At 43.6% G+C, this 17,664-nt stretch overlaps 1 protein-coding gene across 2 annotated transcripts; it reads left to right on the top strand.

Annotated features, from left to right (window-relative positions):
* Positions 1-5,676: 5,676 nt before the first annotated feature.
* Positions 5,677-16,649, top strand: TMED9 (transmembrane p24 trafficking protein 9). Of its 2 annotated transcripts, none has more exons than XM_018569728.1 (5): positions 5,677-5,856; positions 9,581-9,681; positions 9,768-9,893; positions 13,863-14,009; positions 15,954-16,649. In XM_018569728.1, exons 1-5 carry the CDS (start codon positions 5,727-5,729, stop codon positions 16,077-16,079), a joined length of 630 nt encoding a protein of 209 aa, XP_018425230.1. In that variant the 5' UTR covers positions 5,677-5,726; the 3' UTR covers positions 16,080-16,649. The 2 variants fall into 2 exon arrangements, with proteins under 2 accessions (XP_018425230.1, XP_018425229.1); XM_018569727.1 differs by having other exon boundaries at positions 5,679-5,856; positions 15,930-16,649.
* Positions 16,650-17,664: the final 1,015 nt, after the last annotated feature.

Here is a 17,664-nt window from a genome sequence, read left to right as displayed (position 1 = left end):
GCATAAACGTTTTGGGATGCTACATCTTCGAAGCCAGATCTTTGGTTCTTCAATGCTGACTGATAATCTAATGTAGCCTTAAGCAGCTCAATCCTGTGGATTAAAATGGCTGCTTGCACAGAACAGTGTCAACAATGGAATGAGGTCTCGAAGATCTAGAGTTTGGTTGCTCGATCTACTGTTGGTTTCTTACTGACATTCAAATGTTTACACACAAAAAAGGAGGATTTTTGCCTTGACCTGCACTAGATATCTTATAATGATCGTATGCCACTGTTTTGTTTTTTTGCTTTTTTTTTTATTTTTAAACAAGAATGACTAGGGGTTTCCTGTAAGAGTGTAAGAATATTTGGCTGTGTCCAGAGTGGCTACCCATTAAAGAAAAAAAAAAGTATTTTGTGTCATTTTAAGTTTCTGTTCATATGAGCATGTTGTCTTGCCCAGTCTGTATATATGGACCTCTTTGGACCAGCATTGTAATATTATCACAAGCTATTTAGAATTATTATGCCTCTTTTGACACAAAGTAGGGTGGCTGGTGATTAAAGGAGAACTATAAGGTGAGTGATTTCCACTCATCCTCATAGAGCCAACCTGTGACAAAGAAGCAGCCACAGGTCGGCTCTATCAATCGGAAGTGAGCAGAAACATGCAGTCGTCCGCTCACTTCCCGATTAGTCTCCCTGCAGTGAGTCAGTCACCGCAGGGATTCCCCCCCCCCCTCCCCTTTGGGTCACGGGAGGAGGTTAGTATATGTCCTCCCGTGACCCTAAAGAGAACTCTAGGGAAAAACACTTACCTCATAGTTCTCTTTTAAATACACCTTAGATCAGGGGGCTCATCCACCATAATTTCATGGAGATCTGAAACTCTTGGAAGGGATTCTGCGAGCACCATTAGAGGTGCTGACAGAAATTCTGCACATGCCATTGGAAGTTCTGGCATTGGGTTTCTGCATCTCACCTGCTATAACATTTTTTTAGATGTCACAGCACAGTCTTGCAAAAACTGAACACAATGACACTCCATCCTGCATTTCTGGCCATCTTAAAATGATTAGCAGTCTGGTTTCTACCAAGCAAAAAGCAAACGTCCCAACCTGAATAACCACTGGATACTATAGAAGCAAGTGCTTAAAACTGAAGAAAATACACCAGTGAATTCAGTGAGTGTTCGTATCTAAATCTATCTTTACGTCACCGTTCTATAAACCCCTGCACGGTAAGGACCATTTGGCCTGTGCTGGAGTGTATAGAACATGTTTACAGAAGGGGAGAGCCAATGATCACTTATCAATGTGCAGCTGTGTCTTCATAGTACCTTCAGCAGACTGGGGGCTGATACTGGAATAAGTTGTATATCCTATATGCAATGGTCATCCCAGGGCCTGAATATGTTGCCTGACAGGGTTGTATTTTACCAGATCATCTTCTAGGACAGCCTGAGGTAGGTATCTCCTCCAACAGGAAATGCATCACCAAAAACTGTAAAGGGAAGTCCTCCTGAACTGGTCAGTTTCATCCAACTTGGTGGAAGAAGGCTTGGCTCAGTATTCTCAGCTGCACTACTCCACCTTTTGCTTTACCCTTCTTGATAGTGGGACTCTTGTTCATCTTTGCCCCCTCAGTCCCCTCTTTTTTTTATAGGCAGGAAGAGGTCTGGGCCCATGGCTTTTTCAGAGCCTGGGGAAATCTGGTACTGGAAAGCAACTTTTTTCCATTTTGTGAAGCGGCCTGGGTTGGTGTGGTTTCCTTCGGGCAACACTAAGAGAATGTCCCTGCTGGGTATGTGCAAGGCTGAGTTCACTTGACCAGTGGTGCCGGGTACCAATTCCGAGTGTGGTAATGTTGCCTGCAGTTCTTGGTGCAGGGGGAGGAGGGTGAGGCCTACTGATGTCTCTTCCAGCCAAGCCTTCTAGGAATGGTGAAGGCCATTTTGGGAGCTTTGCTCTGCTGTATCCCCTGCTATGAATAATTCAGGGGCAAACAGCATCTCCAGTTGTGACCGGTGTCTGTGGCACCAGCAAAATGCAGGTAAGCTTGTATGTCCTGCTGTACATTTCTTTTTGTTTTCTCTGGGGTCTGTCTGTGACCTGGAGCCTTGGTGGTGAGCTTTCAGGTGTCCTAGCACAGTTGGCTGTATTTTTCATCCTTGGCAGGCACTGTTGCATTTTGGGTGGTTACCTCAAGGGTTAGGTTTTATGTGAAACGTGGATGTTGGCTCTGCTGGTGACAGGCCTGGGCTCTTCCAAAATCTTAGGCTGTCTGCTAATCCTAAAGAGTAAATGTGTGGTAAAGCCAACATGCCCTTGTTTCAAAGTGTACTACTAATGGTAATTGGTTTTAGGATGGATCAGCATGAACTTTTCTACAAAGTTAGATGATACTAGTCACAGAAGCCTTATATTCCTACTTGACCGAGGCATGTATGGCCTAATTAGCTTAAATGTTATGGCCTGCTTTAACTTAGGAATGGGCAGTGTAAGTCTCCCTCTCCATGTAACTATGTCACTTATAACCTCCTAATGTATGAACGGTTAACATATAACACTGGGGGGGGCAGAGAAATAGCAAAGGTGGTAGGAGAGCCACCCGTCTATACAGGCTTGAAGAATCCATGAACACCATTGCAAATTCATGAGCAGGAGAGCACTACACTCCAAGGAGGTCTTAAATTATTTCCCCCCCCAAAAAAAACAAGCTCTCCACAACTTGTCATGAGTACCCCTGCTTGATAATATCAAGTCCTCCATGCGTTCAGTTTCATTAATCTGGTCTTGATTCCAAATTTGACAATAGGTTTACATCCTGGAGCCCACATACACATGCTATAGAATATGTGGAAATACACCAATAGGCTTAGAAATAACAGACTTTTTTGATCCCTTTCTCTTATTCTTGTTACAGGCAGTCCATTGGATCTAAAAGGTATCTATTTTTTTGCTATTACAAAGGCAACACATTTGTGATCTTTATTACATGCATTGAAGTATACTCTGTATGTACTACAGTATGTGTTCATATCTATGATAAGGCATGTAAAACATGCACACCAACGTGTGAATGCAGCCTTAGTCATTATGTCTTTTTTTAAATGCTTTCCCTTGTCCATTTAGGTGTGCATATATCCTATATGCCCTATCCTATTCCCGACAACATTCTGTAGTCCCAAAATAGGAACTGGTAGGACTGATTGTACACTTCGAGAATCAATAGCTATTTTTGCACTCCTCTAAGAGATGTAACAAAACCCGTTTTTATTGGTAAGTTTAACAAAGCCAGAGGAAGCAAATATGAGAAGTTCATTGTTACAATACAGGTTACATACACATTAAAGGAGAACTATGGGGTTAAGTCTTTTCCCCATAGTTCTCCTAAGGGTAATGGGAGGACACAAACTAGCGTCCTCTCGTGACCCACGAGCTACAGCTCGCGGTATACTGTGACGCCGCAGCCGGTACGGATCCCGACATTACTGTTGAGATCCACCCAGCTGCGTGACTGACAGCTGGCTCTACCTATCTAGTGGCAGAGCCAGCTGTACCCGCCCCCTCTCCCGTTTGTTCCGCCAGTCAGCGCTGGAGGATCGGACGGGGGAATCCCTGCAGAGCCGTGAGTGACAGTCAGGGCTATCTGCAGGGACAGGAGCGAGAAGTGAGTGAGCTACGCTATGTGTTCGCTCATTTCCCGATCTATTGAGCCGACCTGTGACAGTGTCATTGTCACAGGTCGCCTCGAACTATGAGGATGAGTGATTTTCACTCCCCTCATAGTTCTCCTTTTAAAGTGTGCCTGCAATCAAAAGGTTTCTTCTTTTTTTCTGATATAGTAGGGTTAAAACCCCTCCTTTTTTTTTTTTTTTGTATGCTGTCTGTGTTGTCCTGTTGGGAAGATTTTCCTTCACTTCATATCCTGCAGACACAACAGGAAGAGAGAGGTAATTTCTATAGAGAGAGAGAGAGAGAGAGAGAGAAAAAATAAATAAATATATAAATATTTATTCGAACGGGCTTCCTTAAAGGCTAATTCCACCTTTTGCAAAAAATTGACATAAAACAAAGTGCATTTATTTTTGCATTGGAGCCTACAGAACACTGCATTCAGTGAATTGGAGTGCACAGGCTCCTGCAGACTGTTGCTCCCAGCTCCATACCAAGGTGCGGACTTTCAGTTACAGAGACGAGAGGAAGTAATCCGTATACTACAGTGGTGGTGATATCACCACACTTGTGCTCCATTGAGTTCTAGGTGTCCCTCTGCGGTGGTGGCAGTTGTAGTCTTATATTTTTATATATATATATATATTTCTGACTTGTTCTGTGAATAAATGATGTGCCTGGGACCCCCAAAAAACAAAGATGCTGCAGGGAGTACCCAGTGATTCAGTAAAGGGGCAGGGCCGTGGGTGTGACTGTTTCAAGTCACACCTTAAATTTGGGTATAACATGAATGTTTGATTAGCCTTCAACGCAACATATGTTAACATGTGACATAATGGGGTTGATTTACTAACCTTATAAACACGCCACGAACATGTATACACCTCTGTAGTGTGTTCCCTCCCAGCATGATCTATGGGTGGAATCTAAACACCTTTGTAGTGTGTACACACCCAGCAGGTGGTTGTGCAAAGCCCTGCATGAATTGCAAGGTGATGTTGTGTAAATTAGCTCTACATTGTGTTGCTTGCGTTGATGAATGCAGGAATGTAAATGTATGAGCTAACCATTTTTGTCTAAACTGTGAAGCAGCATTATATATGCATCATGTGCACGATTTTTCCATATATGGCATTAGTGAGACTTTTTGGTTGATAAATACGTTTTGCTGTGCAAAAATCACACGCACTTAGTGCGTGTGTTTAGGTTAGTAAATCACCCCCAATGTCTCAGGTTAGGTTCACACCAGATGCAGTGCGTTCCGGCCCGATTCTGGCTGGAACGCACTGCATGGCATTGCGGCCGGCTCACTTTTGGGGCAGGAGGGGGCGTGACGGGCCATTGAAGTGAATGGCTCCGCAGCCACGCCCTCCGGCCGCAATGCGATCTGCATCTGGTGTGAACCTAGCCTAACAGTTATTCCCAAAAGGGTGAAGAGTTTGGAGAAGTGAACAATCTAGGACAACATAGCTGAACCGGAAAGTGAGTTGTATTGGAGAATGTTTCCAAATCTGCTATTTTGGCCTAGATTGTTCACTTCTCCAAACTCTTCACCCTATTGTGAATAGAGCTATTAATTATGTTCTGCATCACTTACCAGAAACAAGTATGCAGATCAATAGCCCTAATTTGACTCAATGCATGCTTGCTCTAAGTCACTGACTTAGTACTAAAGTCAGGGCCAGCCAGGCAATGAGCATTTTCACAAGATGCCTGCAACCTAAGCGCCATGCGTCTCTCATAACAGGTGTAACGTCACAAAAACCGTAGTCCTGTCCAGCAGCCTCCATTGCCATGAACATGATAAAGTTGCTCTCGGCTTGTATTGTCTGTGTCTGGAACGGCTCCAGTGAACTGAGGTGACAATGAGAAGTCAGAGCACAATCTACATGCCGTCCTCTTCTGACACATCCACTTCCTCGGCTGCATGACGTCACCGCGTTAAGCTCCTCCTTCCGCTGCAGAGTGCTCGGGCCCGGCGGCTGTGATTGGCCACCCAGGAGGACGTGGCAGCCGGTGTGAAGATACCTCAGCTTCCGGTGAGCCGCTTCTCCTTCCGTGCTTGAAGATGGCTGCCGCCTGGTTATTGCTGTCTTTGGCCGCTTGTCTGGGCCCGGTGTCCTCCTTGTATTTCCACATCGGGGAGACCGAGAAGAAATGTTTCATTGAAGAGATTCCAGACGAGACTATGGTGATAGGTGAGGCACCCGGGGCTGCGATCTGCCATATTCCTTCCTAGTGTGTGTTGCCTACTGCAGGGAAATGGTGATCGAATGTATGTCTATGAGAGGGCTTAGGTTACACAGGAACAGGAACTTTCCGCCTACAGCTGCCATTCAAGGGAGGATGGCCATGTAAGCTGGATTAAGATAATATGGACGCTGCCATTAGTGACCTCCTCATTGTGGAAGTGATTGCCCCATGGCATCAATCATTTCAGTCACCAGTATGCAGAGGAGGAAATTCTAATGTTATCTCCATGCTTGTTCCAGCTCGGAGATTTAGAAGCATAGTCCACCTTTAGAAAAACCCCAAAATGTAATAAATGAACCAACAATAATAAATAATGCTCATTCGTTATGTTTTTCCATTGAAGCCTGCAGAGCATTGCAGCCACAATCAGTGCATCACCAATGCAATTGTTGGGCTCCTGCATGGCTCAGCCCCTGGTCTGTACAGAGATCCAGACCCTCTGTAAATGGGGCTGGAGGAAGTAAACAATGGACTACAAATGTCAGTGCAATCTGCTGTCTCCTGCCATGGTGGCAAATGGGACTTGTAGTCTTTGTGGTCACAGATCGCTGTTAATAGAGAATGCGGCTGTGTGGCCAAGGGCAGAGCCACTCTAAATTTACTTATCAAATTTACTTTAAGTATTGAAGCCAGAGGGCCAGCATGAGGGCTAGATTTCTGGTCATCAGTTACAGCCTCAGTATAGTTGTTCTCAAAAGTCCAACCCAACCTTTTGGGTAACTCTCTGCTTTCTTTTTACATGCATACCTTTTTTCTGTAGTCTTCAGGTCACTCTGGAGACATGCTGGGTTCTTCATCTTCTTTACAGCGGGATGCGTGACTCCAGGAAGCATGTCCATGATGGCCTGGGGTTAAATAACTCTGGGCAGAAACATTTCTTAACCCTTGCTGTGCCATCTAGGTGCTAGAATAACAACTTGTATTCCACTGATCCTCTGAGCCAGCTTGCTCTTCGACTGGTCCTTCCAGCCTCGCTTCCCCTCCAGTGCAGCGGTGTAAAACTGGCCGTCCACTTCTCCGTTGTTTTTTTTTTTTGTTCAACCCTAGGGGTGAATTTAAAAAAATAGAGCCAACTCCTCCATCAACGCTACAAGCACGTTGATTGAGTAATCCCCGCTGTTTCTTTTGTATTCTGACAGCAGCCGCTGTCAGAATTCCCGAACAGGGTCGGCAGCTCATTGGCTGCTGGCTCTGTTTGTATGAAGATTCCTTTTGGCTGATTGAGGGATGCCGGCTGAAAGGGTGCCAACAGCAGCATCCACTGTGTGAATGTTGGCCAGTTTTTCAAGAACTAGATGAAACTCACACCGTGTATGGGCACCTTAAGGATCCTCAAGTCATTACATCCAATACACTGTATTGAACATAAGGATGCTAATGGGCATACAACCATTGGAACGTAGGAGACAGACTGAGGCAGCGCTGTGACAGCTGGGCGGCTCGAAGGATTGGTTGATTATAACTTCTGTTGTAGCACCTTGGAGCACTTATCCCTTGCAGTGCGCAGGTAGCTCCACTGCAAGGGTTAAGAAAAGTTTTTCTTGGCGTTCTCCTTCTAAATGATGCTGGACATTTATTCCGGAGGAACACATAGCTGAGGGTACGTGTTCACATGCTGGACATTAGGATTGGTGTAGTGGTTACCACTTTTGCCTGGCAGCACTAGGGGTCCCTAGTTCGTTACCTTGGAGCACTTATCCCTTGCAGTGCGCAGGTAGCTCCACTGCAAGGGTTAAGAAAAGTTTTTCTTGGCGTTCTCCTTCTAAATGATGCTGGACATTTATTCCGGAGGAACACATAGCTGAGGGTACGTGTTCACATGCTGGACATTAGGATTGGAGTAGTGGTTACCACTTTTGCCTGGCAGCACTGTGGGTCCCTGGTTCGAATCCTGGCCAGGACACAATCTGCAAGGAGTTTGCATGTTCTCCCTGGGCTTGTGTGGGTTTCCTCTGGGTACTCTGGGTTCTTCCCACACTCCAGAGACTTACTGGTAGGTAAATTGGCACTAGCATGTACATATGCATGTGACATAGTTAGCTTAGATTGAGGGCAGGGACTGATGTGCATGGGCTTTATGTAAAGCGCTGCGTATATTGTCGGCGCAATATAAATATTCAAATTAATAAATAGGATTTTAGTATTTTTAATGAAAGGTGAAGTTGAGGCCTCGGCTATGCTGCCTGTAATGCTATCAAAGCTTGGTTGTAGTTGAGAGCAAATCATGTTTCTTGGAGCACTTGTCTGCTGCAGGAGTGCAACTTGAGCTACTCATGATGTTTGACACACCCCGTCATAATATATTTATTGGAATGGATTTCAAAGTGTTTCAGGTTTTCTTTTTGCAATGAAAGGTTTTTGTTTTTTTATTAAATCCAAAATTGCAGCAATGCACCCAGAAAATGATCACAGAAGAGTGGGTTTTTGGAAATAATCACTTTTTAATACAGGATCATCTGGTTTCTTTGATCAATGGCATTTTAGCAATGATAGTTTTTTTAAAATGTATTTAACTATCCAGAATGTAGTTTATTTTTTTTTATAAAAAGGAGGGAAGAATGCGTTTTGAATTCTGCTGATTAATTACTTAGCTGGTTGCTACAAGGATTTGTGAGATGGGTTTCCATTTTTGTTTCTGACATGAGTCCCAGTCAAGGAAAAGTAGCATATATTTAGATGTAGAGATACTAGAGATCAGAGACTTTGGGGCAAAGTATAGCCCCAAGTATAGAGAGTTCACATATAGGCTGCACCCTGAAAAAAACAATAGTAGGGGGAAAGGGGTCAAATTGAACAAGCACATATGGAGTTTAATACCGTTTTAACTTAAAAAGGCAGATTTTACAGACAGACTTTACTGTGAAGGTGATGTTAAGACTCAGATGATGTCACAGCAACCCACCCATTCCCATGCTTACTTGCAGGTGACCGAGTGGCGGCGGAAGGAGCTTCCGGTTTTCGGAGGAGCTCCGGTTTAGTCTGATGGTGCAGGAGGAAAGCTTAGCCTCCTGTGACAGCTGTCTCCTCCCTGCACCGCCCCGATCAGCATTTTAGCTTCTCTCCTCGGTGCTGGGCACCGGTCTAGAGATGCACTGAATTTTTGGCTGTTATGGTACTTTTGGCCTTGTGCCCAAAGTACAATTTTTTGGCCGAAATTTCAGTGCATCCCTAATTAGAAAACTTCTGCACTTGGGACAAGTGCAGGGAATATTGTCAAATTGTAGTTTTTGTTGTTAGTTTGTTGAACTGGCTGCGCATTATGCAGTCTGATTTTATAATGTGTCCTTTTGATTAACCAATGACCATGTAGTGCAGGGGTAGGCATTGCAAGACTCTGACAGTCACAAGAATGAATTCCAGATCCAGGGGCATGATGGTATCGGCAGTTTCAGCGCAGCTGGGCTGTCAAGGTTGCCTACCCCTGTTGTGTTGAGATTGCCTTCCTGATCTAAAGGAGATTGTAAGAAGTTTGTACAATCAGATTGCGACATTGGGTAGCTTCTGATATTCAGCAGAAGACAAAAGAAAACACATCTGTTGGAGATCATATGCATACATTTTGAATAGCCATTCTCTCCACTTTTGTCTTATCTTATCTGTTAATAACCGGCGCATGATTTTGTCTTGCAAAGTATACATATAGACAGATGTCTCTTTATGTCACTGCAGGCAATTACCGCACCCAGTTGTATGACAAACAGAGAGAAGAGTATATGCCAGCAACACCAGGACTTGGCATGCTTGTAGAGGTGAAGGATCCGGATGATAAGGTGAGTACATCATTCTAAATTTGTTTTTGAACTGTAGCTATAAAAATGACCTTTTTTTTAATTCGGCACCAATTCTTCCTTCCTAGGTCATTCTATCTCGGCAGTATGGCTCAGAAGGACGCTTCATCTTTACATCACACACACCAGGAGAACATCAGATATGCCTACATTCTAACTCTACAAAATTCTCCCTCTTTGCCGGTGGCATGCTGGTAAGTATTGGGAACTCTGTAATAGACACAATAACTAGAGGTGCACCGAAATGGAAATTTTAAAAACGAAAACTAAATAAAAAAAGTCAGGCCGAAACCGATACTGAAAATGTTTTTTATTTTTTCAAATTTTTCAAATTTATTTTATTTTTTATAAACTTTTTGTTTTTATTTCATTTTTTTAATTAAATATTTGTATTTTTTACTTTACTTTTACGGGCTTCAGGGAAATATTAGGGGTCTAAACAGACCCCTGATATTTCCCTTTTAAAATAGAAAAAGAGATTGAGAACACAAAGTCCTCAATCTCTTTTTCTGTATCCCCTGTTATCAATGAACAGGAATCATCTGAGTTTTCCTGTTCATTGATAACATGAGAACATTGTTTGTTTACTATAACTACAACTATGACTGAACAGGAGGTGATGTAGATCACTCCCATTCATTCATAATTGAGGATATAGTTAACATACCATATCCTGAATTATGTACAAACTGATCATCACTGATCGCTGAGTGTGTGTACCTTGCTCTTCTCTCTGACACGCTGTCACAGGAGGCTGATCGAGCGGTATAGAGAGGAAAGCCCAGCCGCCTGTGACAGCGCTGTCTCCGCCCCCACACCGATCTGCCGGACTGTGATAGGCCGCAGCGCTCGGCCAGCTGTCACTTTCTCTTCTCCCCGCTGGGACACAGAGCAGCACCCAGCGGGGAGGAAAGAAACCTGGGATGCGTGGTTGTATCGGCAGGAAAATGGCACTTTCGGCATTATGCCATTTTCGGTCAATATGTTTTGACGGCCGATATATTGGTGCATCCCTAACAATAACCATTGCAGGGATTTTCAGAACCAGTTGGTCAAAGATGAGAGCCATAGAACATTGGTTTACTTTGTTAATAATGCAAAAGGGTTATATGTCTCTAACTTTTTGTATATGCATTATTGCTCGGAATATTTTACTTGATTACATTAACAGTACAAACACCGTGGTCTCCAACAGGGATCCCTGTTGGAGATTTCCCATCTATTCCACTTCCAGTGATCTCTACATTTCAGATTTCTCTTTACTTTCTGCCCTTGTGATAGCAGTCACTAGACTAGAAGGTGAAACTGAATCTCCCCAAAGGAGTCACAGACAGCAATATAAACCTGACTAATTTCTAACTCAGTCACTTCCTTCATAAAGTACTTTGTCTCCCAGGTTCTGTTGCTGCTCTGTGCTTGCATATACACTATATTACCAAAAGTATTGGGACACCCCTCCAAATTATTGGATTCAGGTGTTCCATGAAATTTCCTTGCTACTAAATACTCCACAGTCAACTGTTAGTGGTATTATAACAAAGTGGGAGCAACAGCAACTCAGCCACGAAGCGGTAGGCCACGTAAAATGACAGAGCAGGGTCAGCGCATGCTTAAGTGCACAGAAGTAGCCAACTGTCTGCAGAGTCAATAGCTACAGACCTCCAAAATTCTTGTGTCCTTCAGATTGGCACAACAACAGTGTGTAGAGAGCTTCATGGAATGGGTTTCCATGGCCGAGCAGCTGCATCCAAGCCTTACATCACCAAGTGCAATGCAAAGCGTCGGATGCAGTGGTGTAAAGCACGCCGCCACTGGACTCTAGAGAAGTGGAGACGTGTTCTTTGAAATGATGAATCACGCTTCTCTGTCTGGCAATCTGATGGATGTGTTTGGGTTTGGCGGTTGCCAGGAGAACGGTACTTGCCTGTCTGCATTGTGCCAAGTGTAAAGTTTGGTGGAGAGGAGATTATGGTGTGGGGTTGTTTTTCAGGGGTTGGGCTTGGCCCCTTAGTTCCAGTGAAGGGAACTCTTAAGGCATCAGCATACCAAGACATGTTGGACAATTTCATGCTCCCAACTTTGTGGGAACAGTTTGGGGATGGCTCCTTCCTGTTGCAACATGACACGCACCAGTGCACAAAGCAAGGTCCATAAAGACATGGATGAGCGAGTTTGAGGTGGAAGAACTTGACTGGCCTGCACAGAGTCCTGACCTCAACCCGATAGAACACCTTTGGGATGAATTAGAGCGGAGACTGTGAGCCAGGCCTTCTCATCCAACATCAGTACCTGACCTCACAAATGCGCTTCTGGAAGAATGGTCAAACATTCCCATAGACACACTCCTAATCCTTGTGGACGCCTTCCCAGAAGAGTTGAAGCTGTTATAGCGGCAAAGGGTGGGCCAACTCAATATTGAACCCAAAGGACTAAGACTGGGATGCCTTTAGAGTTCATGTGCGTGTAAAGGCATGCGTCCCAATACTTTTGGTAATATAGTGTAAGTTATTTTGTGTTAGACAGCTTGACCTGAAACAAAAAGTTCTTAACCATTATTTTTCTGGAGACCTTTCATTTCCATTGATCATAACAAGACAAAGTTACACTGCAGTCAAACTTGTAAATTAAATCTAAATATTTAAGAGGCACTGTGATCTTAATGCTCATTCAAAAGTCCAAATGCACCAAAGTTTTCCACGGAAGTTTGGCTCTGGTAAGGGGCTCCAACAGCATATTGGGTCTCCTTTGGTGGGTACACTGAAGAAGTTTAGAGTGTAGGCAACATGCGTGCCAGCCCAACCAGATGAAAAATATCCTAAGAGTCTTTAATTCAATTACAAAGGAAAAACAGCCAATGTGTTTGGGCGTCAACAACTCTCTCCCTTCATATTGAAACAATAATGAGGGTACTTAAAAAGGACTGAAACCAAAGGAATCTTATTTAGTGCGGTTTGAATTCTCTTTTTGGTTTGTAGTTTCATAATGTGATCAGCAACAGTTGGGACCTCCTTGCTTTTGTGTAATGCAGAAAGGGTATTTCCAAACAGTCACAGTAATTTACTTTATCTCGCATGCAGAAAGCCGGATGTAGAAAAGTGACAGTACCAAGAACTCTCACAGCCACCAGTCAGTCTCGATAGGAGATAAAGCATGCAGAAAGAGGAGAGGAAGTTGCACAGTACCGGCTTCAGGAAATAGCTGTGTGAAACCTGCTTCGAGTATAATACGAGAAAAAAAAACCCTCTTCCGCACAATTGCAGTGTTTGCCAGATAGCATTAGCAATTAATTGATTGGTTTCACACATTGCCTATAAATTATCTATTATTTGTAACTGTAGACAGATATAAGAGCTACACATATAATCCAGTGTTGTATTCATTTTGTACTAAAATGTATTTAATAGTTCCTAAGTCTATTTGTACTAGTCATGTAAACCACTTGTGTATGGGGCTGTTAGTGTAAAAGGGAGTGCATACAGTATATCCCCTGACCAGGTGCTCCTCTTCTTCTCTATCCAAATACACTCTTGACCAAGTTCTATTACTTTGACCGCAGTCGAGGAAAGTGTTTGATCAGGATCCTAGCTTCGGTGTAAGTTTGGAAACAAGTGATGCAGTTGGCATGTATTTCAAGGGGAGCATTTCTTACATTTGAAAGTACAAAGTAAGCGCTGCGCAAATTGTTGGCGCTATATAAATCCTGTATAATTATACTACAACACAAGGTACATGTATGCAGATCTCGTAACTGATTTAGATACACATCTTTTTGTAAGATCTAGCTATGTGGAGCAAAGAGAAAGGGTTTTATGATGACCAGGTTTTCATCCTCCTTGTTCAGGGTCTTTGTTCTTCCTGTGATTCGATCTGTGTATGGGCGCCTTTATGACATCCGAAACCCAAGTTAATAACTTTTCTGCTATCCAGTCTATGTGCAATCATGGCAATATAATCTAGCACCCTGTTACTTTTTCATTTGCTTAAGTATTTATTTTGGATTTAAAATGTTTAGACGTGACTGTGAACAGCATATGAATTTGTTCATTGCGCTTGACTGCTAGCCAGTGCTTCTTGACTGTACTTGTTTACTTTGTGCCCTTGAAACCACCTTTTGCCCATATGGCATGTTTCAACACTTCTGAAATGTGTGTTTTTCTCTGCAGAGGGTTCACCTTGACATCCAGGTTGGGGAACATACCAATGATTATGCCCAGATTGCTGCCAAAGACAAACTAAGCGAGCTACAGCTACGTGTGCGACAACTGATAGAGCAAGTGGAACAGATTCAGAAGGAGCAGAATTACCAAAGAGTAAGAAAATAACCACACTTTTTTTGTTTGTTTTTTTGCTTATTTAGCTTGCGTAACTTTGTTTTCTTAATATAACAAGCTTGACCTCTCCAGATGATTTTTTTGTGGTAACACAGATGGTAAATACCTCTCTTCAACAGCAAGATGGGAACCTTACTTGCACAGGGATTATCCAAAAGAATAAAAGAAAAAGATAACTTGCACTTAGGTTTCCAGATGAGGAGATCGCAATAGCATTAAAAAGTCAGTGGTGTCTCCTTACCAATTAATTCTTGTGAGCTGTTTAAAGAAACTCCCAGACTGTAGAAAAATTAACCCTTGCAGTGGGGCTACCCCCACACTGCTCATTTTTCTCTAGGGGCGATCGTAAAGAAGAAATACTCACTTGATCCTCAATCCTGCGGCAGTGACTGCTCGCTTCTCTGCCCCCTCCACTCTGGCAGTGGATTGTCCTTCAGCGTCTTCACATCTAACACACTTTTGTATAAGAAGTGATGACGTTGCAGGTCCTTAGACCGCCAGAGCCTGGAGGAGAAGAGTCTGCGGGGACTGGTCTACCATCCAAGCGGGACAGGGGATTGGGTGAGTATTTCTTTATCACCCCTAGAGACAAATGAGCAGTTAACCTTTGCAGTGCAGGGGTTACATTGTCTACAAGCTGGAGTTCTTTCATTTAAAACCAGAAGGCCTTACCAGATCTCAATTTATCCTAATGACGCTTTGTCGGATTGTGATGCCTGTTGCTTTATGCAAATCAAAGACCAAATTATCCTTGTGTTAATGTGTGCTGGTTATATATCTGTATCTTACTATGGTTGTGGTGCCATCCACCAGTCCCCTACAGCAGTGGTTCTCAACCTGTGTAACCTCAGGACCCACATTTGTCCTTGGTCATTAGGTCGTGACCCCAGTCTCACTGCAATGGAATGCACAAAATTAGGGTACCACGCGTTCCACTGCGGGCACACGAGGGTGGGAGGTGCATTTGGGGCATTGAACGGCAACCCAACACACCTCCCACACCAGAATTCACGGTAGTTGCGATTGCATGGTACAGTGCGTTAATTGCACGGTATTATGCAATTAACACACTGTACTAGTGTGAACAGGCCCTCAAAAACACTGACAGACATACACAACCACAGACAGAATCTCATACACACTCCAAAAAACATTACATTTTTTTTTTTTTTTAGGTCCACCCAGTCTCCCTACCTTATGAGAACTGGAGTGGATTCTCAGCTTGGGATCCAGTGTGGGCTGCTGAACTGTGACTGAGTTCCATCCATATGTGCATTGTTTGTACAGCTCCCTTGCGTGCCCTGTAGAGGTGCCGAGAGCCAGATTGTGATGTAACTCCGGTCCAGGCATCTCTACAGGACACGCAAGGGAGCTGTAAGCAATGCACGTATGTATGGAGCTCCCTCGCGGCCATAGCCCCAGCCCACCTGAATCTGACACTCGGTGCTGGGCAGCATATTTTGAATGGCTGCTTGACATGATAACTGACAGTGCTCCGCTGGGGGGAAGCAGACAAGCCTCTCGTCTAGAAAAGCGGAAGACATGCGGCGACCCAACAGTTGAGAACTAAGGCCCTACAGAACCCTGCATGAACAGTGGGCAAGCATGTAGGGTGCGCGATGGACACAATACAACTTCTTTAATGCCCAATTTAATCCCAAAGACTGGTACTGGACCATGGAGAAGGGCAGTGCTGGATCATGAGAAGTTGTTGAGTATTGCTTTGCATTTTTTTATTGTTAAAATACTGAAGGAGTTACCATTTACACTGAAAAACACAGAGCTAAACATGTCCTGTAATCCGTTTACAGAGAGCATGAGCATTTCCCTAAATGAGTTCTGTTATTTGTAAATAAACCAAGGCGTCAATGTTACTAACTTTCTATTTTTCTCATTTAGTGGCGGGAGGAAAGGTTCCGTCAGACCAGTGAAAGCACCAACCAACGTGTTTTGTGGTGGTCCATTGCCCAGACTCTGATACTTGTGACTATTGGAATTTGGCAGATGAGGCATCTTAAAAGTTTCTTTGAAGCAAAGAAACTGGTGTAAGCTACATGAAGAAAGCAGGGTTTGTTGTGCCAGAAATTATGGACCCACCACCTCCAGCTTTGAATCTTCCACCTCTACAAACTGCTGGATGGAACTGTTACAAGGTGACTCTAGCATGTGGGACCAGGACACTCTGCTTGGAAATTTAGTCACATTTTGTCCCAAGCAATGACAGAATTTTGGAACCTTTTTTAAAGTATAAAATGAGATTTTTGTTGTTTACCATTCAATGAAAGTATTCTGATATTTTGTTTTTGTTACCTATTTTTTACTGGCCATGAACAGATTACAAAAGTCACTGAAATAAGCTTGATCTTCCCCCTTTCTGCTTCATTTGATCAGGGAAAGCACCACCAGTGCAGTAAAGTCCTTTTGTTATTGCCTCTGATTGATTTATGGTGAATTGGTCTCTGGGTTAATTTTATCTGCTTTTTAACTTGACTGGGGGATATTGATGATTTGGGATTGCTACCTGACTCAGGTTTGCACTGCTTTGGAGGAAATGGCCACGGCAAATCAGTTCACTGGAAGACAAATGTTTAGTGGGAGCAAAGAACTACGGTTCCCAGAGAGCAACCTGACTGCTGCTTCTCCACCAGATTGAGATTTTTGGATCAATTGCACTTGCCATATACATGTACCACCTACATTTATTCTCTTGAGAGACTCTCAGTGCTTGGCTCCCTGTTGTGTTTAGGGATGTGAGCCACTGGGATTCCGGCGTATGCGGATCCTGCAGCTACTGATTTTGAATGTCTGGTATTTTTCATGTTTTGCTTTAAATAAAAGAAAAACAAATATTCCTCCACTTTGGCTCATGGCTTGCTTACTGCTATATGTATGACTTGTCCACTGGCTTCATGAACATGCACTCACATCAGATGTGTTACCTAATTTAATAGCAATAAAATATGTTGGGGTATATAATAGACTGAACACTTGCATTATATATTCTATCAAGTAGGATATGTTTACTTAAAACACTTTGTCAGTCTAAAAGTGTATGAATTCACAGTTAAGCAAGTAAAGGACACCGTCTACTGACATTGCCAACACAACCCAAACTATTGACAAATGTTGCATGTATTTTCTCCTGTGCTGAACACATTTAAGCTAGCCATACTGCATGAAATTCACACAGTGGGTGCTGCTTTCGGCCGCCACCCCTCGATCAGCTGATCGATGGAGCCGGTCGGAAAATCTTCGAACGGACAGTTCCGGTATTCTGACAGTGGCCAGTGGCTGCTTGGAGAATACAAAGTAAGTGGCAGAGATTTGTAAGCATTGATGGATAATCTGTTCTATTTTTATCACTCAGCCTGCGGGATGTCACGATACCATTTTTTCAAGACCAAGTACTTGCCGATACCAATTATCAATACTTTTTCTTAAAGGGACATGTGATATTTTTTCTAAAACAATACAGACTAAAGATTTTAGGGCAGTTTCCCACCAGAGCTGCATATGGATCCCACCAGGGCTCTGCGTCCAGGTGCTGGGCTGAAACTCTGGGTAGTGTGCAGAACTGGGCGGGTGTTGGCAGGGCCGGATTTATTCTCCCTGCCGCCCCAAGGCCAGGTTCCGC

Source organism: Nanorana parkeri, unplaced genomic scaffold (genome assembly GCF_000935625.1).
Source record: "Nanorana parkeri isolate BGI_ZX_2015 unplaced genomic scaffold, ASM93562v1 scaffold1383, whole genome shotgun sequence".
Taxonomy (NCBI): domain Eukaryota; kingdom Metazoa; phylum Chordata; class Amphibia; order Anura; family Dicroglossidae; genus Nanorana; species Nanorana parkeri.
Note: the sequence above shows the minus strand (reverse complement) of the source record. Positions and strands in the feature narration are given on the sequence as shown.